The 18691-nt window shown below is 37.6% G+C and overlaps 1 protein-coding gene across 24 annotated transcripts in view; it reads left to right on the forward strand.

Annotated features, from left to right (window-relative positions):
• LOC103134101 (neurexin-1a) overlaps positions 1-18691 on the forward strand; it is a 277111-nt gene that overhangs the window by 164424 nt on the left and 93996 nt on the right. For all 24 annotated transcript variants that reach the window (XM_007546203.2, XM_007546209.2, XM_007546201.2 and 21 more), the window contains one exon: positions 11020-11201. In XM_007546203.2, coding sequence (XP_007546265.1) covers positions 11020-11201 — 182 coding nt within the window. The remainder of the gene's footprint in view (positions 1-11019; positions 11202-18691) is intronic.

An 18691-nucleotide genomic window follows, 5' to 3' on the forward strand; every position in this document is an offset into this window, starting at 1 on the left:
ATGGATGGATGGATGGATGGATGGATGGATGGATGGATGGATGGATGGATGGATGGATGGATGGATGGATTGTTTTATTTTTTCACTTTATAAATTATTACATACTTTTCAGTTCTCAAACCAAACAAGCCATGAATTTCGTTCTCCACAGAGAGACCGCTAAACAGCCGCTATTAAATAAACACAAACTGACCCACCCTATTGAATTTAATCAATGGGTACTTTTCATAAATAGTCAATTATGTTGTAAAATTTAAATTATCTTAATTTGGTATAACAATAATTTAGTTATACTTCTGAAGGCATTCGCTTACATAATGGTTGGTATTTTAGGATCATGTTAAAAATGGCTTCGGAATCCAGAAAAGCCATTTTCACACATGGGCAACTTGACCCAAAGATTTTTATTATTTTTCTTTGCAGATGCTGTTGAGACAGGTACTGCACATTGTGTGCTGGAGAAGGGCTTTATCAGCATAAGGGAGGTGGATTGGGGGGGGTAAAACGTGTTTAAAAGGTACTGAAGGGAAGACGTAATGTAAGAGGTATAATGGTGAAATACGGTAGCTGTTTCCTTGAAAGTTAAAAAACAATAGCATGAGGCTCCCTGATGACTGTTTTATGTGAGTATCAATGCCACGTTTATTTGTGTATGCAATGTCCACAAGATACTGGGAAACAATATAGAATTTTGGACATAAATATGTGAAAAGGTGCTGTGTATGTACGCTTCCTTGTTCTTTGCAGTAAATCTTCTGCTGTGTGTACGCATTGTCCCACCTGCTAATCTTTGCTAGAAGTTTAAAGCTTGTGTTGCCGACATGCATTGTGTTCTTTGTGGATTGTAGTATTTCCTTTATAGGCTGAACAAAAGGGTTGTTTGGTTTTCTGTCTCTCACTCTGTTTACCAGGGTCTGTTGCCCCCATTATGTTGGGAGTCTGTGTCTTATACCCTCTAATAAGGATGACCAATCACAGGGGCAAGCAGCAGTGCCCCACTTTTTGGTCTCCACTTAATTTAATTACATCAAATTAGCAAGGCTAGAAGAGAAGGGGCTGAGGGAGAGGATTAATCCTTTGCAGCTTATATAGGCAGGTTGGACACTGTCAGCTGTCCTGTGTGGAATTACTGCTTCAGGATTGTCTTCATTAGAAGGGAGCTTAAGGCTCACAGGTCACTAGATATTGTTAAAACAATACTGTGGAAACAGGCTAATTAGAATATTTGCCTTTACTCTGGCCTGAAGAGCAGGGTAACTACCTTTAAATGATTTTATTTTTTTAGAAGCATTTTTTTAATGCTTCCTTTCAAAGAAAATGGAAGTGAGCATTTTATTTTGCACTGTCTGTTTCAGGTAAACACTTACATTTGCTCTTAAAATAACGCTCAGATAAAAATAAATGTTGTTGAACACTTGGGTGTTAAAGATTAGAATCACAATTCTGTTTCAAACGGATATTGAGAGATAACTTTAAATGCACCATTAGTTTTGATTTTCAGGTCTTTTTTTTTTTTGTCTAAGTTACCAATTCCCCCTATAATTTTCAATTTTCCGTTTTAACAGATAAATCAGCAGGACAAACCTTGAAACACTGTTTTGGGCTCAATAAAAACAATCAGATTAAGATTGGAATCATAGGTATGAATGGGGATAAGCTTAAAATGTCCTAATTTTCTTTTTAATTCAAAACCACCACCTCTAACCGGTTGTGGTAAAGTGATTCGGCTCTCTGTTCAGGGCGCCACAATAAAATAGCTAAGCTATAGTGGGTTTTCTACTACTTATTCCATGCTCAATCAATGTTGAGCATGGAAGCACTGTAAGAAATAGGGATCTGATTTACAGATTTCATTTTGGCACAAAATTAAAGAGCCACTTTAAAGTCTCTAATTGTGACTAGTCTGTTATTGTCTTCTAGACGAGCATTTAAAATAATTACTCTGATCACAGCTGGGTTGGATTATTGTAGTCTCTATTATTCTTTTAAGCACAGTCCAAGACTGAAGAAATTATTTTTGTGAAAACATCAACTGGCCAGAAAAGGCATGTTTGATGAATCTGCTGTGATACAATCAAGTGTGATGGCCAATAGTGTAGATTCGTCTTTTGCCTGAATTGGCTGAATGAAGCATGGGAGTCTTAATGTGTCACTTGTATTTATGCCAATGTGTCCACATTCAGCATAAAATAGCATCCATTGTGATGTTTAAGCTCCTCTGTCCACTCTGTTTTTTGTGAATACGAGTAAAAGCTTAGCCTCACTCTTCAGGTAAACCTGAAAAGATCTGTAACCTAAAAAAGTATAATGAAAAAATGTGGACTGTATCAAATCCTCTTTTTTTTTGCATTTTATATCAGGAGTAAGGTTATGAACATATTTCAGCAAATAAAATATGCAGGTGTGGCTGAAAATATCGTTGGCTGTTGTTTACCTAAAAATATATGGAAAAAAATAAAATATAAAATTTACAGGTCTTGCTGAACTTGCTGCTTAGTTTTAATGTAAATGTCTATGGAGGAAGTAAGTTTTGTTGTGATTTTGGTGTCCTATGTCAGATGTTTGTTCCTGCTTCAGTCTGCAATGAAACTTTTTTTTTTCCCTATGCCTGCTGGTTCTGTTCTCTCTATCCCATTATAAGAGAGGCAATTGTTTGCCTCTCTTATAATAATAACTATGGATTGTTGACAAGTCAACAATCCATAGTCTTTTTAGTCTCCCAAAGGGCTGCTCATACAGAACAGTAGGTTGAGAATAGCTTCCCTCCCCTCCCCCTCCACAATCAACTCTGCACAGCCAGGTTAAAATTGTTGAAAGCACCTCACTGTACCACAATGGAACAATGAACCGATATAGAAATAGAGATTGGATTGGGGGGGTTGCCACTGGGATCTAACGGTATTTACTGTACTCTGCTCCTGTGGTGCACCTCCCCTTTCTTCTATTTCTTCTATGAAACAATATCCAAGAATGGTGATCCTCGTAGCTGAATTTATCTTCATTTGGTGTTACTATAAAAATAACTAAAATCTCTTATGACAGAAACCTGAGACAAACAACCATTTCCACAGATAAATTAAATATCAACTGCAATTATTTCCTACAACACACAATAAAATTGTTTCTCAAAGAAACACTGAAGCTTCACTGTACTTCCTGTTGCACAAAACTGTCCATCACCTAGGCTGGAAAGAAAGAGGTCAGTTTAGGGCAAAACACCTGGTTGTTAGCCCTTGCTCTCCTGACAAGGGCTAACAAAGACCACATCATACCAGCCTCAATTGAAGGTGACAGAAATTTCAATAAATTACAAGATTCAAGCCATACTTGAATCACAAAAAACACAGAGCCACAATGACATACAGGATAACAAAGGAACTTTTTCAATCCAATAATTTGAACACTTAACCTCTTTGACTCTTGAATCTTAAATTTGGCTTTCTAAATATGAAGAGTGCCCCTTTTTTCTGTCACTGGCAAATACAGTGCATAGCTTTTTGTAAATCACCAACAGCCAGAGAGGCGCTGATCTGGGACTTCTTGGCCGATACCATCTTTTATTTTACTTTGAGATCTGACCTGCAGATATTGATTTAGTAAAAGTCCTTTTGTTTTTTCTGAAGTTTCTTATCACAGAAAAAGTGAAACATGTGCTGTAGGGTCTTTGATAGAGTTAGTAGTTTTGAATCTAACAGAAAATAAAGAAATGAAGAATATCCCTATATATGCCCAAGTCATATATATGACCTATGCATATATGTAGATCATAAGATCCTAAATATCCTGTTATACTGCAATTTCCCCCTTGAAGGAGATGAAAGTTTGATTCTATTCTATTCTATTCTATTCTATTCTATTCTATTCTATTCTATTCTATTCTATTCTATTCTATTTATATTGAACTCAAAAAAGTTGTATCAAAGTATTGGTAGTTAGTATGAGCATAGAACAAAAATTGGGGGTTTTGCATTTTTTTAATGTTTTGATGCAATTCACGAAAAGAGAAAATAAGTGTTATTCCTTTGAATTTGACCTGTCGACTACAGATCAAAGCATATCTTGGTGAAATTAGCCTAACCCTGGCTGATTGATTGGTGTATCTTCACAAATAGATTTCACCACAGCTTAAATCAATATGCACTATGTCACAAAGCTCAACCTAGTTTATGAATTAATAATCAGAATATTAACCAAAAAAAGACTTGTCTTTTGGAAAAAATCAATTCTTATGCTAAAGTTTCAAAAATACTTCGAGCTAAGTCTGTATTTTACCAAATGAATTCATTTTTGTGAGCTTAGGAGCTAGATGGAAGTAGAATTGAGGTTCAAGGACATAGCGGATACTGCAAAGGTACATAGATTGGAGTATTCCTTTTTCAGGGTACTAGCACATGTGGTCATGCCTAGAGTGGAAGAAATAAGCTATTTTTTCTTGCTTGAGGGAATTACATCAAAGTCAAATTGCCCTACATATTCACAAATGGATTGGTAAATCTGGGATCTGTGCATGAGCACATTTTTTTATTATTTTTTTTCTTTGTAAAGTAACCCAGAAATGTGGTTGCAGAGAATCACAGAGTACTGTTGTTGTGGATTTGGAAGGTTGTGTGAAATGAGAACAAAAAAAAAAAAACACTGTAATTTCATAGCTTCTGTCCTGCTACTTCAGAGCAGTAAAGTTCACAGCATGTTGCAAGAACACCACACACGCAGAGACAAGAAAAACGTTGACAGAAATGTCACCTTGCCAACACAAAGCTCCACCGTGCGCTGACAGCAGAATGCAATGCTTTTAGTTTGGGAAAATCCAGGGAGGCATCCTCTGTACAAGCAGGGTTGGGAGGGAGGGACGGGGGGGGGGTCAAATTTACATCAGCAACTCTGGGTGAATAATAAGAAAACAGAGTGAAAATAATGGGAAGCTAAGCTTTGTTTGTGACAGTAACTGCTGCAGCTGAACTGACAATAGGAAATAAAACTTCGTAGCTGTAAATCAGCATTATGTACTGCGGTTAAATTAAACTCCTGTACATTGTTAAAGTGCAGTGCAAAAGTTATTTGTTAATTCAAACAGAGCGCGACACTTAAGATGTTTTACAAAAAAAAAAAAAAAAAAAAAGGAAAATAAAAGAAAAAAAAAATTGTTTCTGCTTCCTGTGCTAATTGTATTTTATGTGACTCTCCATAAATTTAAACTAAACAGTAGTTATGTTGGAAATAATCATGAAATGACACCTTAAAGAACATTGTATTTAGAAAACTATAAATGATATATACTCTCTGAATATTGCATACTAAGATATTTGCCCACAACCACTTCTGGTGTTTACACAGAAGAGTCAGAAAAACAGAAAATATCTAGTGATCAGCTGCTGTGTGGATGAAAATGCATTGCTGATGTCCAAGGTCATAGCAAAAATGGGCAGACAGCTGAAAGGCAACAGTAGCTAAAAAAAATAAAAAAATCCCTCATTACATCCAAGGTATGAATACCATTTCTGAACAACAATTTGAGCATTGGAGCAGACTGGTAATGGCAGCAAAAGACCACACCACATGCAACTTGTATCAGCTAGGAATAGGAAACTGAAGCTACAATTTGCACATTCACCAAAGCACAAGACTGGAACAACATTGTTGCATGGGATGTGATAGTAAGTACAACATGCAGATAGTTAGGGTCAGTCTGATGCAAGCAACATGAAAGAATGGATCCATGCTGCCTTGCATCAGATGCTTAGATTGTCTAATAGCGTGAGAAATACTTTCTAAGTACACTTTGGCAATCTTGGTACCTTTGGTATCTAATGAGTATTATTTAAACATCATAGCCTGACAGATAGACAGAAAGATGGAGTTGCGTCGTTTTTCGCATTACTTCTTGCACAATTTATGTTTTTATTTTGTATTTTTTTATTATTTATATATATATATATATAGATATATAGATATGTAGATATATATATCTATATATATTACAAAGAGGTTTATTAGATGCCATTTATTTATTCTATACAGCTGTTGAGAAGAACATACTCTGCTGTCTCCATATTTTATGATTTATGTCCAAAACCTGTAGTTCCTATTCAGTAGTAACCTCAACTACTGGCATAAAAAGGGTAAATATATAAAAAAAGGAATATGCTGTAGTCAAAAGAAAAAAAATCATTAATCAATCATTAATCACAGTAGCTCATGATTTAGTTTTTATTTTCCTTGTGGCTCTAAATCTTAAGGAACATTGATCGGAAACAGCTCCTTTACCAGATAACGATGGTGTGTGATAGCACAATAGTGAACTCATAAATCGTGCTAATGATTTCTCAGAAAACTGAAATGGAAATCCAATAGATATCATTAAGCCTCTTTTAATTGTATACATCCCTCCGGGGCGAGTAGGCCCAATGTAATCTTAAATCATCTTCCTCTTAAAATAGTTTTATCCTTTGACATGGTTTAGGGATGCACAACTGTCATTCTTGGACTTCCTACAGACTTAATGAAACAGGATTTATGGTAGATTTGCATTGTTTAATCAAACTCACCACATACACTTGGAACAACATCCAGGATCAGTCTGACGTATAGCTGCTAAACTCAGCATAGTTTTTGATTTATCATCTGGCTTTAACAGACAACACTTAAGAGTTAGCTACAACATTTTGACATAAATGAGCTTGAAGTTTAATTTAAAAACAAGACAAATAGCCAAAGTTAACATTTAAACTCGGAAAATTTTATTGCAAAATAAGAATCTGTGGTAATTTAACACATCTTAATTTTGCATATTTGTGCTGTTGTCATGGGTGGGTTTGGTTTCTGAATTTGTTTTACAAAGGCTCTTTCCATGTAAAGCTATCCAACAAAATGTTAATCATAACGTGAAAACTGTGTCCTGCCATGGAGACAGCTGAAAAACGGCTTTGAAAGGCAGTTATCTATAATTTTTCATCTATGAGATTTCTCTCAAGAGACTCGTGGAAATGATCAAAAATTAATTTCAAAAACGCAATCCTATATTCCACATCTCGGATGATCTATTTTTGCACAGCCAGTCATTACGGGAATCTGTGGCAGCAGATAGAAAGACGACGCAAGTGTTAGGTGCTGTCAGAAAACAGATCTATAATGTCATCTCTCCTTTTCACATTTCCATCACAACTATGTAATTATGATTGGATTCCTCCCTAGTTTCTCGGCAGAGGTGGTAATATGAAGCGCATTGTGATGGCTTTTCTGGAGGTTAGAGGAAAGACAGTCTGCAAGCCTGACACTGGCATGAGAGATGCTGTCAAATACACTCGTTTTGTATTCTCCTACTCCCATAGCTGCATTATGGCATAGATTCTGCATGTTTGTTTCTCACACCTAGTTAATTAGATAATGCATATCATGTCTAGTCTATTTGCTTCCACCGTAAATAGATTTAAACAATAAAAAAGTAAACACCAAGAGCGCTCAAACATGCAGTTCGTGTTTGCTTCTCCGCAGAAGTAATATCCCACACACCTCTTAGGCCAAATGCACGAGAACTCCTAGGATAGTGGTACATTTTTAATGAAAGCAGAGTGTTTGATCTGCCAATGTTTGTCTTCTTTGATGTGAACTGACACAGCAGTGAGCGGCCAGATCTCAGTGTAGTCCAACATGAGGACAGATTAATTCATTATCCTTTAACAGGGGAGGCTTGTGGTTAAGGAGTTCATCCTGAAGGCAGAATCTAAAATCGGTAATACCTTCCAATGCATTCAGTCATGGTTTCTCTCCCCTGTAGCTTCTCTGTGAAAATACAGACCTTGAGCTCACGATTCACATTTCCATACAAGCGCACAAATGTTTTACTCAGATTTGCTCCGTCAGACCAACAAAAAGGGACACACTATTGTAAGTTTAGTAAATGTTGCATGATGCATTTATTTTTACAAATTAATGTCTGAAAATTTGGTATTCATTCAATCTCAGACTTGAGTACAGCCTGGTGCACTAATGTCAGTCTAAATTCACAGAATTAGTCAGAAGAAGGGTCAATATGTTTATTCCTTAATGAATGTCAGTATAAATACCATCTACATGTATATATTCTGAAGGTATCAGAGGACATTAGTGAATAAAAACCGCATAACAAGGCTCAAGAAAACCCACCCGACAGAGATCAGACAAGATTGTGGAGAAGTAAAGCAATATTAGGTAATAAAACAATACTGTGACATCTGAACTTTTGACAAAGCACAGGTCAAACTGTCTTATAAAAACGGAAATACTACACCACAAGTGCAAACCTACCAAGACGTAAGAGTCCACTTAAATTTACAGGCGAGAAAAGGCGAGCATTATTCACACCAGCAGCCCTCATGAGGCCCATGTAGCTCTGGAGCAGCTGCAGAGATCCACAAAGGGACAAGGCACAGGGAAAAATTGAAAACTATGCATCAATACCGTTTCACTTTAAAATCGTGCATTACTTGTTTAAAACAATCAAATAAATTTATTTAATAAAGACGTTAAATACAACGCATTAGCAATTTTGCAAGGCATTTTTATGAATGTAAAATATTTCAGAAAATTTTAAAAAATTCAATTTCATAGATCATGCATTGTGGAGATAGTTTTGTCAAATTACACTATTTTATATTATTTAATGTTGTCTGTAGCTTATTGTTTTGATAATTATTATTTACCTGTCTAATTTTTCATAATTAGACAGGTGGCGAATGGGGAATAAACTGAAACTCCCTTTAAATCATAGTGGTAAATAAACAGGCAAGAATTTCCAGGATGCTTCTGTATCTAATGACTACAACAGATCCATATCAGGCCAAGCATCCCAGGAGACGATGCAAATAACAAAAATGCAGCCAGAGTGTAATTACTCTGCAGCGGTGGAGTCACATAGGAGAATGCGGTGATTTCATGCCACTGCACGTATGTGTAGGTGTGCATTAGCGATGTTTCTCCGTGTAGCTTAATCCCCACCACTCTCTATTAGTCTTAGGCTTTCCTGGATTTTGTGCAGTTTTACCACATATTGGCAGCCCTATTATTTGCACTCAGTGAACCAGTTTTGGAAACATTTAGTAGTTAGCTTTAGTCCTGTTGACCTGCTGGGCCTTGACATGAGCATCTTGCAATTAACCCATTTACCATAATGATCTCTACTAAGGTCCATTGAAAGGGGTAATCACTACTTTACAGTGTCTACTAACAGTAAATAGGATGTCAGTAGGATAAAGTGGGTGTCAAAGCTTATGAATAGACTGAGCAGGAAATAGACGCTTAAGGGTGCAGTGATTTCCAACGCTGACATAGTCCAAAAGCACTTAATTATAATGAGCTGGAGCACGGACCAAGTGTTAGACGGCTTGGGGGAAATTTAAGAGATAGTGACAACAGTCCAGCGCTGGCTGGATGAATTGGAGATCGCTCTGGGATGGGTCCAACATCAGATCTGCATTAGTGAAACAAGAAGAGTTTTCAGCTGTAGCCGCCAGACTTCATGAAAAAGAAATGATGCCTGTCTTGCAAATATATCAAGCATAATGTCTTTTTCCTCTGTTGATGTCATCAAGCTCCTCAGAGCCATAGCCATTAGGAGAACAAAAGTGCTTACAGTATTATCATCATTAGGGTTTTAGAAATTTGAGTTATGCTTTATGAAAAACACAAAATCCTGTCATAGATCTGAACGTCTCAACTTCATTTCATGATCACATTAATGCTATTCGATGATGCCGTTCTTTGTATCTTATGGGCAAGAGTGTCTGTTTAATCAAATAAGAGAAATAATGGAGTGGAAATGAAAAGAAGCTCCAAAGCAGAGTGGTGCGCTGTGGAAACTCTTAGAAAAAGATGCAGAAGCAAATAAATAAATTGTATTGATAATTTTATATCCTTGTGAATCACTTTACAAGAAAATATTGAAATTACAGTCAAGATGATTTATAATCTATTGTTCCAGCAAAGGCTGTTTAACTCCTTGCCTCTATGAATATTAACACATTTTTACTCTCACAGTTTTTCTCTCCGTCTCTGGCTCTAACGCACATGTAGACATACAGCACACCAGCACAACTCCTTGTCTAATTTTTCATGAAGATAGCTGTTTTTATGCTAATCTGACAGCTGGGTTCATTTCCAGCCTTTCTCACAGGCGTTCATTTCCCAATCTCACATCCCTTCGTTCGCAGTTGTGCACACACAGACACACTTTTTCTCACAGCCACGAAGCAAAAATGGAGTAAAACACAGTCATGATCCTTAAACATGAAACATGACACCGCTGTAAAAGACGAATTTGGCTGGGTGTTTTTTGGCATCGTCTTGACTGGGGTCACTGTCTCACTCTGAAGAAGTGCTTTCTCACTTAATAGCTGGGTTATTAGAACCACTCTCCCTTCTACCAGGTCATGCTTTAACCTTTCATAGAGGAGCTTAGGACATTGACATGATTCAGCGAGACAGGAAATAGCTGGTGTGGAGGATACAAGCAGGGCATAATTGGCCCTCTCAGTCAATAACGCCGCTGTGTTCTTTGAGATCGCTAATGAAGCACAAGAGATGAGGAGGTGCCCATTTGGTATGCTGGTCTCCCAGACACCTGGGACACAACTAAAAATTTGCAAGTGCTTGCTCGTGTCTCATCAGTGCAGAGGTGAAACAGGCAGCGGCTGTAAAGCTGAGTAATTGCCTGGCATTATGAGGTAAGCGGCACCTCTACCTGCGTTTCACACATTTTTAGCTGGATTTTCTTCTACTCATGAATTGACATGAGTGTACTTAAACTCTCAGATGGAGCTGAGTGCGGTTCAAGAGTGATATGTTGCTCGGTGCTCTGCAAAGTCATTACTCAGCACAATAAAACGCTCAGACTGACGGTTCTCCGTGCACACGGAGCTGAGGCCGGCTTTGCTGTGTTAATAATGGTTCCGTGTTGACAGCCGGCGGAGCCCGCTGGGTGTGCAGTCGTTGTTTCAGTTATTAAAATGTTTGCTTCTTTTTCCCCCTCCGTCTTTTATCTCGCAGCGGGAACAACGTACATATTTGGCCGAGACGGTGGACTGATCACCTACACATGGCCGCCAAATGACCGACCCAGCACAAGGGCGGACCGACTCGCCATTGGGTTCAGCACACACCTGAAGGATGCTGTCCTGGTGAGGGTGGATAGCTCCTCTGGACTCGGAGACTTCTTGAAGCTCCACATTGTAAGTCAGACTATTATTCATTGAGGCTTCAAGATGCAACATGACTTTTTCTTTTTCTGCTGGAAGTAAATGTTGCTACATATATCCGTGGTCTGGTCAGGATCCAAAATCAAGGCTCACTATTTAGTTGTGGTCAATCACATCAGATTAAACCACATCTGATTATGACAGTGTTTACATGTGGATTCTGTTAAAATTTTTTTGATTGACCTGGAAATTAAGCTTGTCACAATGTTCTAAACAATGTGTCACTGGCATGCAAATAATAAAATATACATTATGTTGCTGATAATATTTATACACTTGCCTTGCCACACATAAGAACTTTACAGGCATCCTATAACTTCATTGCATACACTGAGGGGCTCAGACTTTGCAACTTAAGCTGCTTCAGCTCTCCTGGCAAGACAGGCCATCACACTTAGGTCTTTCTTTTTAAAGAATATTTGTGATTTGAATTTTTGGTTTTGGACAAAAAGCCCTGGGTCACAGTCACCTTGTACTTCACCTTAATGGTGCGCCCTCAGATTGGTCAGGGCTTTGTTTTGGCCAGTCAAGTTCCTCCAAACCAAATTCGCTCACACATGTTCGTATCAACCTTGGTTTGTGCATTGGAGTGCAATCATGATGGAACTAAAATTCACAAACTGTTCCTATGCAGTTGGAATGACATTTTTTTTAAATGGCTCTGCATGCTGCACATACAGCAGTTTTCATTCTCTGGATTTTATTGCACCAGTTTATGTAAGGTTAGGATGCAGCTGCTTAGCCATGAAACTCGATAAGTTTTTCGTGAGCTAGAACTATTGCTATTAACTATTCAAATAGTTGGTGATTTTTCCACACCATGTGTCTCTACATGTGGTGTCTGCGATTTTAGTTGGGTTACCATTCTGAGGTTAAAATGTTATTGTTCCCTGTTGCTTTCACTTTGTTGCTAAGTCGATGTGTGTCAGTTATTGTATGCAGAGAGCATTTTACGATTAGACTTAATGCACAGTGGGCTCCCGATTGTCGTGCTTGTATTCAGCGAACTGCTGACAGTGACCCAATATTTAATTGTTTGCAGAAGCAGTCTGCATGCCTAGCTGTTTAATATTATATTAAGTGACTGAAACATCTGAATTAGCTTATTTGGTAGTTGCTTCTCAATGTTTTTTTCTTGCTTATCTGTAATGGCTTTTGCCTTTGTGCATCAGGAACTAGGAGAAATTGTGCTGTCATAAGGGACAGGTTTCATGAATTGCTTCTGTGACCAGGACATAATTCTGCAAGCTGCCCCATGACCTCCCTCTGTCTGCAACACCTAATAACTGACAGTAAAATGTGATAGCCTGGAGAATACAAGAACACTCAAACACACAGTGAACACAGGCTTCAAGCCAGAACACGTACAAACACCAAACGTGTCTTGAAGTTTTGTAGCATAATTCAGCTGCCCACACCTTGAGATGTAGCGATATAAGCAGACCTTTCCTGAGGAAAAAGACCAGCTGTGATGCGTGTCTTCTTCAAACACTTCTCTGCCCCCGTCATGGCTTAATGGCCAAGCAATTTTTAAACCTACTGTGTATGAAACCTATTTGACGCATATGATTTATGACTTAACTAAAACGGGAGCGCACGAGATCTTCAAAACAACAAAAATCGCAATCTGGTCGTAAAAGGACAGATGTGTTTATACAGATGTGCAAATGCTCATTTACCAACCTTATGCATGCTGCTGCTTTCTGGGCTTCATTCCACCTGCTTAGAAAATACCCGAAACAAAGATGGAACATAAGAGATTTCCCTTGTGGACTCCTTTAATGTGCTGAATGGGAAATGTTTTCTTGAAAGATTTGCAGGTTTTCTTTTTCTTTTTTTTTTTTTTAAATTACTGAACAGGGTTTTATTTTTCATTGGTCAGTGCATTGCATAGTTGTTAAATGTGTAGACAAATAGATTGTTTTGTAAGGTTTTGCAAGATGATTTTTATAGCATCTTATGTTGTATCAGATTCACTATTTCCTCACAACAAATGCTATAGGTCAGGCACAAGAACTGCAAAGAAAGGAGAAGCTAGAGAGCTTTTCTACATATTTATAACAAGGCAGAAAGATCATGCAACTTAAGGCAAATGCACACATAGCCTTGTTGATAAAATAATTAGCACGACGTTGACATTTTACACGGAAAAAATGTTGATAAGGCATGTTCTTATAGCAGGGGCAGTGGGTTGTGAGAATCCTCTTTCCTCTCGCATCAGCAGTCACTCTGAATGCATCTTTTTATTCATTTATTTTTGCACATTAATCCAAGGGCTTTGTGCAATGTTGAATTTTATTAGAAAATAAGAAAACAATGAGAGGAAAAAAATTAAAAACAAGAGTGTGAGAGAGGGTAGGTGCAATTAAAGGTCTACTGATTGATTCAGTTGTCTGTGAGAGGTTATTAGAAGAATAAACAGCATTAATTATTCGGAGTTGTGAGGTAGCTTAGGAATACATTTTTAAAATGCAAGTTTAGCCTAAAAATCTGAAATGACATTACATCAAATTAATAACGATAATGTTACAATTAACTTCTTACTTGGGGCTTTCTAACTTTTGTGCTACTAATGTTTGAAAAAATTGCAGAGAATTGAATCTCAACATTTTACAAAACTGCAACACGTATGATACATACCCTCCAGAAATATTTTATTTTTTGCTTCTGTAATCTCCTCATTAATTACACAAGAAAGGACATTTTTTATTGCACTCTATTAAATGCAATGAGCTGTGCAAAATTGCCACTTTGATGTGTTTCTTATGGAAGAAAAGCAGCACTTCACATCAGTAGTCACCTAAAAAAATCATTTCCAGCAAAACGTACCATTAGTGGTATAAACTAATAACAATACATTGACTGTGTGGCCTAATTTGCCATAAAACTGTTCTGGGATCCCAGTAATTTAAATGTATTAACAATATGGCAGACTTGATTTCCATTAATGGACCTGTATAAAATAATTTCTGAAGTAGCGCACTCTACAGCTAATACATGTTTAAAGCTGATTCTCATTCATTTTCATCTCATTCCTTTCAGTCACCTCAGCTCTGGATAGAAAAATCTTACAAGGAGTATATCTAGCTGCTTGAGATGGGATTAAACAAGAATTTAGTATTTACCCCCCTTCTCTTGCTCAATCTTCTACATTTCCCTCCCCCTACACCCTGCCTAATCTCCCACTCCCATTTCCAATGACAAGAAAGCCAGCGGGGCTTGAAGGACGCCATCTCGGCTCACATGTTTAGGTGGAAATCTTCTGTGCAATAGGAGGAGACTATGATTTAAACATACCACAAAGATGTGGTGATTCTTCCCCTACACCTTCCTTTTCCAACAGCAGATAAAGACAATAGCTGCGAAGTCAGCCAAGCATCAAATGTGTAACAATTCTCAGGCTTACTGTGGCAATTACTGTGGCACACATGCCAAGAAGAGAACTGGCTTCACAGTAATCTTTCTGTGGTTTTTCCAATTACGGTAGATTTTCTACATTACTATACAGGTTTATCTAAGGTGAAGCATATTCACGAGGTTTCTAGTATGTATGCCCCACTTCATTATAATCCTGCTCTGTACTTGATAGCATGCCCCAGTGAAGTATATATATATGCATAATTAATTGCACTAGACCTGAACATCAAGCCCGGGAAAATATTCCCAGTGACAGTATTGCAAAATATGAAATTATGGATGTAATGATCCTTGGTGTGTCAGCACAGAGAAATCCATGAGATAAAGTAGAGGACTTTTTTACGATGTCTGGCGTATCCTACTTCATGAAGCATGCTAAAATTGTGAAATTCCACTAAATACAAGAGCATCTCAATAAATTGCAATATCATTGAAAGGTTAATTCATTAAAGTAAATTAAAAAAAGTGAAACTCATGCATTATCTAGATTTATTACGCTTAGAGTGTGCATTTATTTGTCTTAGATCTAATGAATATGTCTTAGAGCTAATGAAAAAAAGATTTTTTTGTAGTAGAGTATTACATAAGGCTAATTAAAAAATATAGAAAGTTTGTACTATGGCCATGCTAAAGCTGACTCAGTCGTGAGGAAAACTGTGGACTTGACGGTAGATTGTTAGAAGGCACTTCAACTACAACCAGTTTGGAGCATTTTATGATTCCCTTTGCTGATGAAGATCTACGCAGATTATAATTTAGTTTTCCATCCACACTGCTTAAAGCATCAATATGTGCTTGATTGGCCTCCAAACTGGCCTGACCTGAACCCCATTGAAAAACTTTGGTTAATTGTTAATAGAAAGATGAAAAACACAAAACCCAACAGTGCAGATGAACTGAGGGCTGTTATTACAGCGGCTTCCTTAACACCTCAGCAGAGCCACAGACTGATTGCCTCCCTGCCATGTTGGAATGATGCAGTAATTCATGCAAAAGGAGTCCCGAATAAATAATGACTACATTTACAACACAGCACTTAGACATACTTCTAAGTAGACTGACATTTCTGTATTAAAAATATATTTTTGAATTGGGCTTATGTAACATACTTTTCTGAGATATTAAATTTGGGGTTACTACCTATAATAAAATAATCTCTTCAGAAGATAATTTATTAATATATAAGTTTCACCTTTTGAAGACACATGGATTTTTTATTTTTATTTTTTTATTTTTTTGCTTGCTAACTTTTTGAGGTGTGCTTTCATGCTGCTCGAGTATATCATATCAACATTCACTGTACAACAATGCAACCTTAGTCCTTGGAAACCTATGCCTATATTTTTAAAGGTTCATTCATTATTACAGTTGTTTTCATCATTTCTTGTTGTCAATGAGCATCAGTGATTCTGACTATCTGAGGCACTGCTTAGTCTCAAGCAGGGCCCCCAGGGGCCTACTGAGCTTGTTTTGTGCTGGCACTCAAACTTTGTATGGGGAGAAGGAGACAATCCTGAGCCTTTTCTTCCTTCCTTGCTCCTAATTGTGTGCATCCCTTTAAAAAAAACAAGCAATGAAGGGACACTAGCTAAGACAGCAGCGCTGTGAAGTTAATTTATTCCATACAGTAGAAAGGATAGTGGAAAAAATAATGACTTGGTGCTGCATTGCTCCCTTTGGTCTCCCTTTAGCTGACTACCAGAAAGGAGCGTCTTCCTCAGATGGAAGACACCTTTAATTGCAGTTTCAACTCTCACTCTCTACCCTATTAATCATGTAAAATGGCTCGAGAAAAGAGAAGACCACAGTCATACTTTGAACATCTCCGCTGTCAAGTAAGAAATGTCATACTTTTACCGTTCACCTACTGTACAGACACCTATTCTCAACCGTGTGCTTCATTGAGTAAATACAGCACGGTCTACATTGTGCTAGGTTGTTACCTAGGAGAGGTACGGCAGGTCTCAAAAGACAACCAGTGTCACGCTATCCCCAATACTCTTATTAAAGCACATGCTCAGGGAGGGTATTTCATTCTAATCCTCTACCCCGTTAAGGTCACTAATTACCTATCTTGTTCGCACTGCGCACAGACATGGAACAGACTTGCACGCAATGCCCAAAGGATCAACTCTAGTGAGGATCACTACGTAGTTAAGTCACAGTGATGAATGTTAATAAAAACTTAGTCTGAAACCTAATTCTGTTTAGAATTAGTGACTTCCAACAGGATTTGTGATTTTTCTGTTGTTTGTTGGGGTATTTTTGCTGTATGTGAACAATTGTCACCTACTGGTTTTAATCTGTATCTTTTCCTCACATCACTTTTACTGCTGTTGCCATAGTAACTATCCCATTACAGGACTGGACTCGGTATCATGGAGATGATATGCATTTTAAGCAGATTTGAAAGTTGCGAGAGCCAATTGCCAATTGGAAAATGTAAAATCACATCTGCATTCAAGTTGTTCAGAACTCAACACAAAGTGGAAAAAAGTAGCAGAAAATGAAGAGAAATTGTTTTCCACTCCTTCACAATGCCGCTAAGATTAAGAAATGTAAAATGTTATGCTAAAAATGTAAACACTTTGATTTGTTTGTTGTTTTCTGAACCGCATTCAGAAAGTAGATTGCAATAAAATCAACCATATGGAAACACAACCATCAAATGCAGCAGATGGGAACAGTTTGAAGCTGTATTTATGGTATTGTCATTTCTTTAGCCAAAACCTCAGCAGATGCAAACCAATGAAATAGTGAAAATTATCATTCTGTTTAAGAGAAAGCTTCTGATCCAGAGCTAAGGAGGCATTCCTCAAACTATGAGCACAATTGTAACAGAGGGGAAATATTGTTTCTAAATCAATGCGTTGTTGCAGATTCAAAACAAGTTCTGTCATCTTGCTGCAACAAAGTAGGAAATTTTGTGCAAACCAGTCATTCCAGAAACCAAAAAAGTGATCTAACATTGAAAGTCTTCCTATTCTTCAACATCATACTGGTGCACAGGCCCATGTATGCGTTCGCATATTGTGTAAATAAACCAATCATAAACACCAACTCCATCCCCTTTTTGACACACTTTGAACTGAAACATTGAAAGCACGACGTAGTAATAAAACACATTACATGCCACGGTAAATATGATGCCCAGATGTCCCCTCTCCCCCTCCTGCCTTTCAGAAGCAGGCAGCAAGAAAACAAATCATCAGACAGGGAAGGAAAAGTTAGTGCAGGATGCAACCAAACGTGCCGAATTAAGAGAGATTTTATGTTGCGGAGGAGCCAAGGTCAGAGATGACATGGGACCAAACAGCAGGACTACAGCAAGTTAGTGAACACTGCCTACCTGGATGTAATATTCCACGCTTGGTATATAGTGTGTTTGTGTTTTTTTTTTTTTTTTGTTATTTTTTGTATATTCTTAAGGTGCACAGAACATTAAGGGCAGCCTATCAGCAGCATACCTACATAAACTGCTAATCTGTTGATAAATTAAAATCAATCAATACTGACTGACCCAGAAAAAGGAAGACAGTGCAAAAATAAAACTTTAGGAAAAATGTTTTAAAATGTCTTTAAAGTGACAAGATATCTTAATATACAGACTGTCTTGTCCTGTTCTTGTATAAATATAGCTTTTTTTACCTGCTCAAGAAAAATAAAAATAGTCACTAATTCTCTTCCAGTGTTAAGGTCCTTTGATAAGTAGACTTTTATATCATAGCTATTACACTATGTATTATGTGCAGAAGTGCTATAAAGTTTATCATTGTTGCTGTAAAGTAGCAGACAAGGACAGTGTCACTTGCAGTTGTGGAGTTGTAAAAGAGAGACAGCATGATGCTAGTCAGAGTAGGAGTGAAGAGGATGATGAAGAGATGGATGAAGAGATGGAAGAAGAGATGAATGAAGAGATGGATGCGGAGGGACAGGAAAAGCAGAGAGAACAAGTGGAGAAACAGCAGACTGGAGCAGCAGAACCCTCAAGCTCCCAGGCCCCTGGTAGAGGTCCCGAGCTCAGAGGATGAAAGAGACCACCCGCG

The sequence above is a fragment of the Poecilia formosa genome, unplaced genomic scaffold (assembly GCF_000485575.1).
Source record: "Poecilia formosa unplaced genomic scaffold, Poecilia_formosa-5.1.2 Scaffold15, whole genome shotgun sequence".
NCBI lineage: Eukaryota > Metazoa > Chordata > Actinopteri > Cyprinodontiformes > Poeciliidae > Poecilia > Poecilia formosa.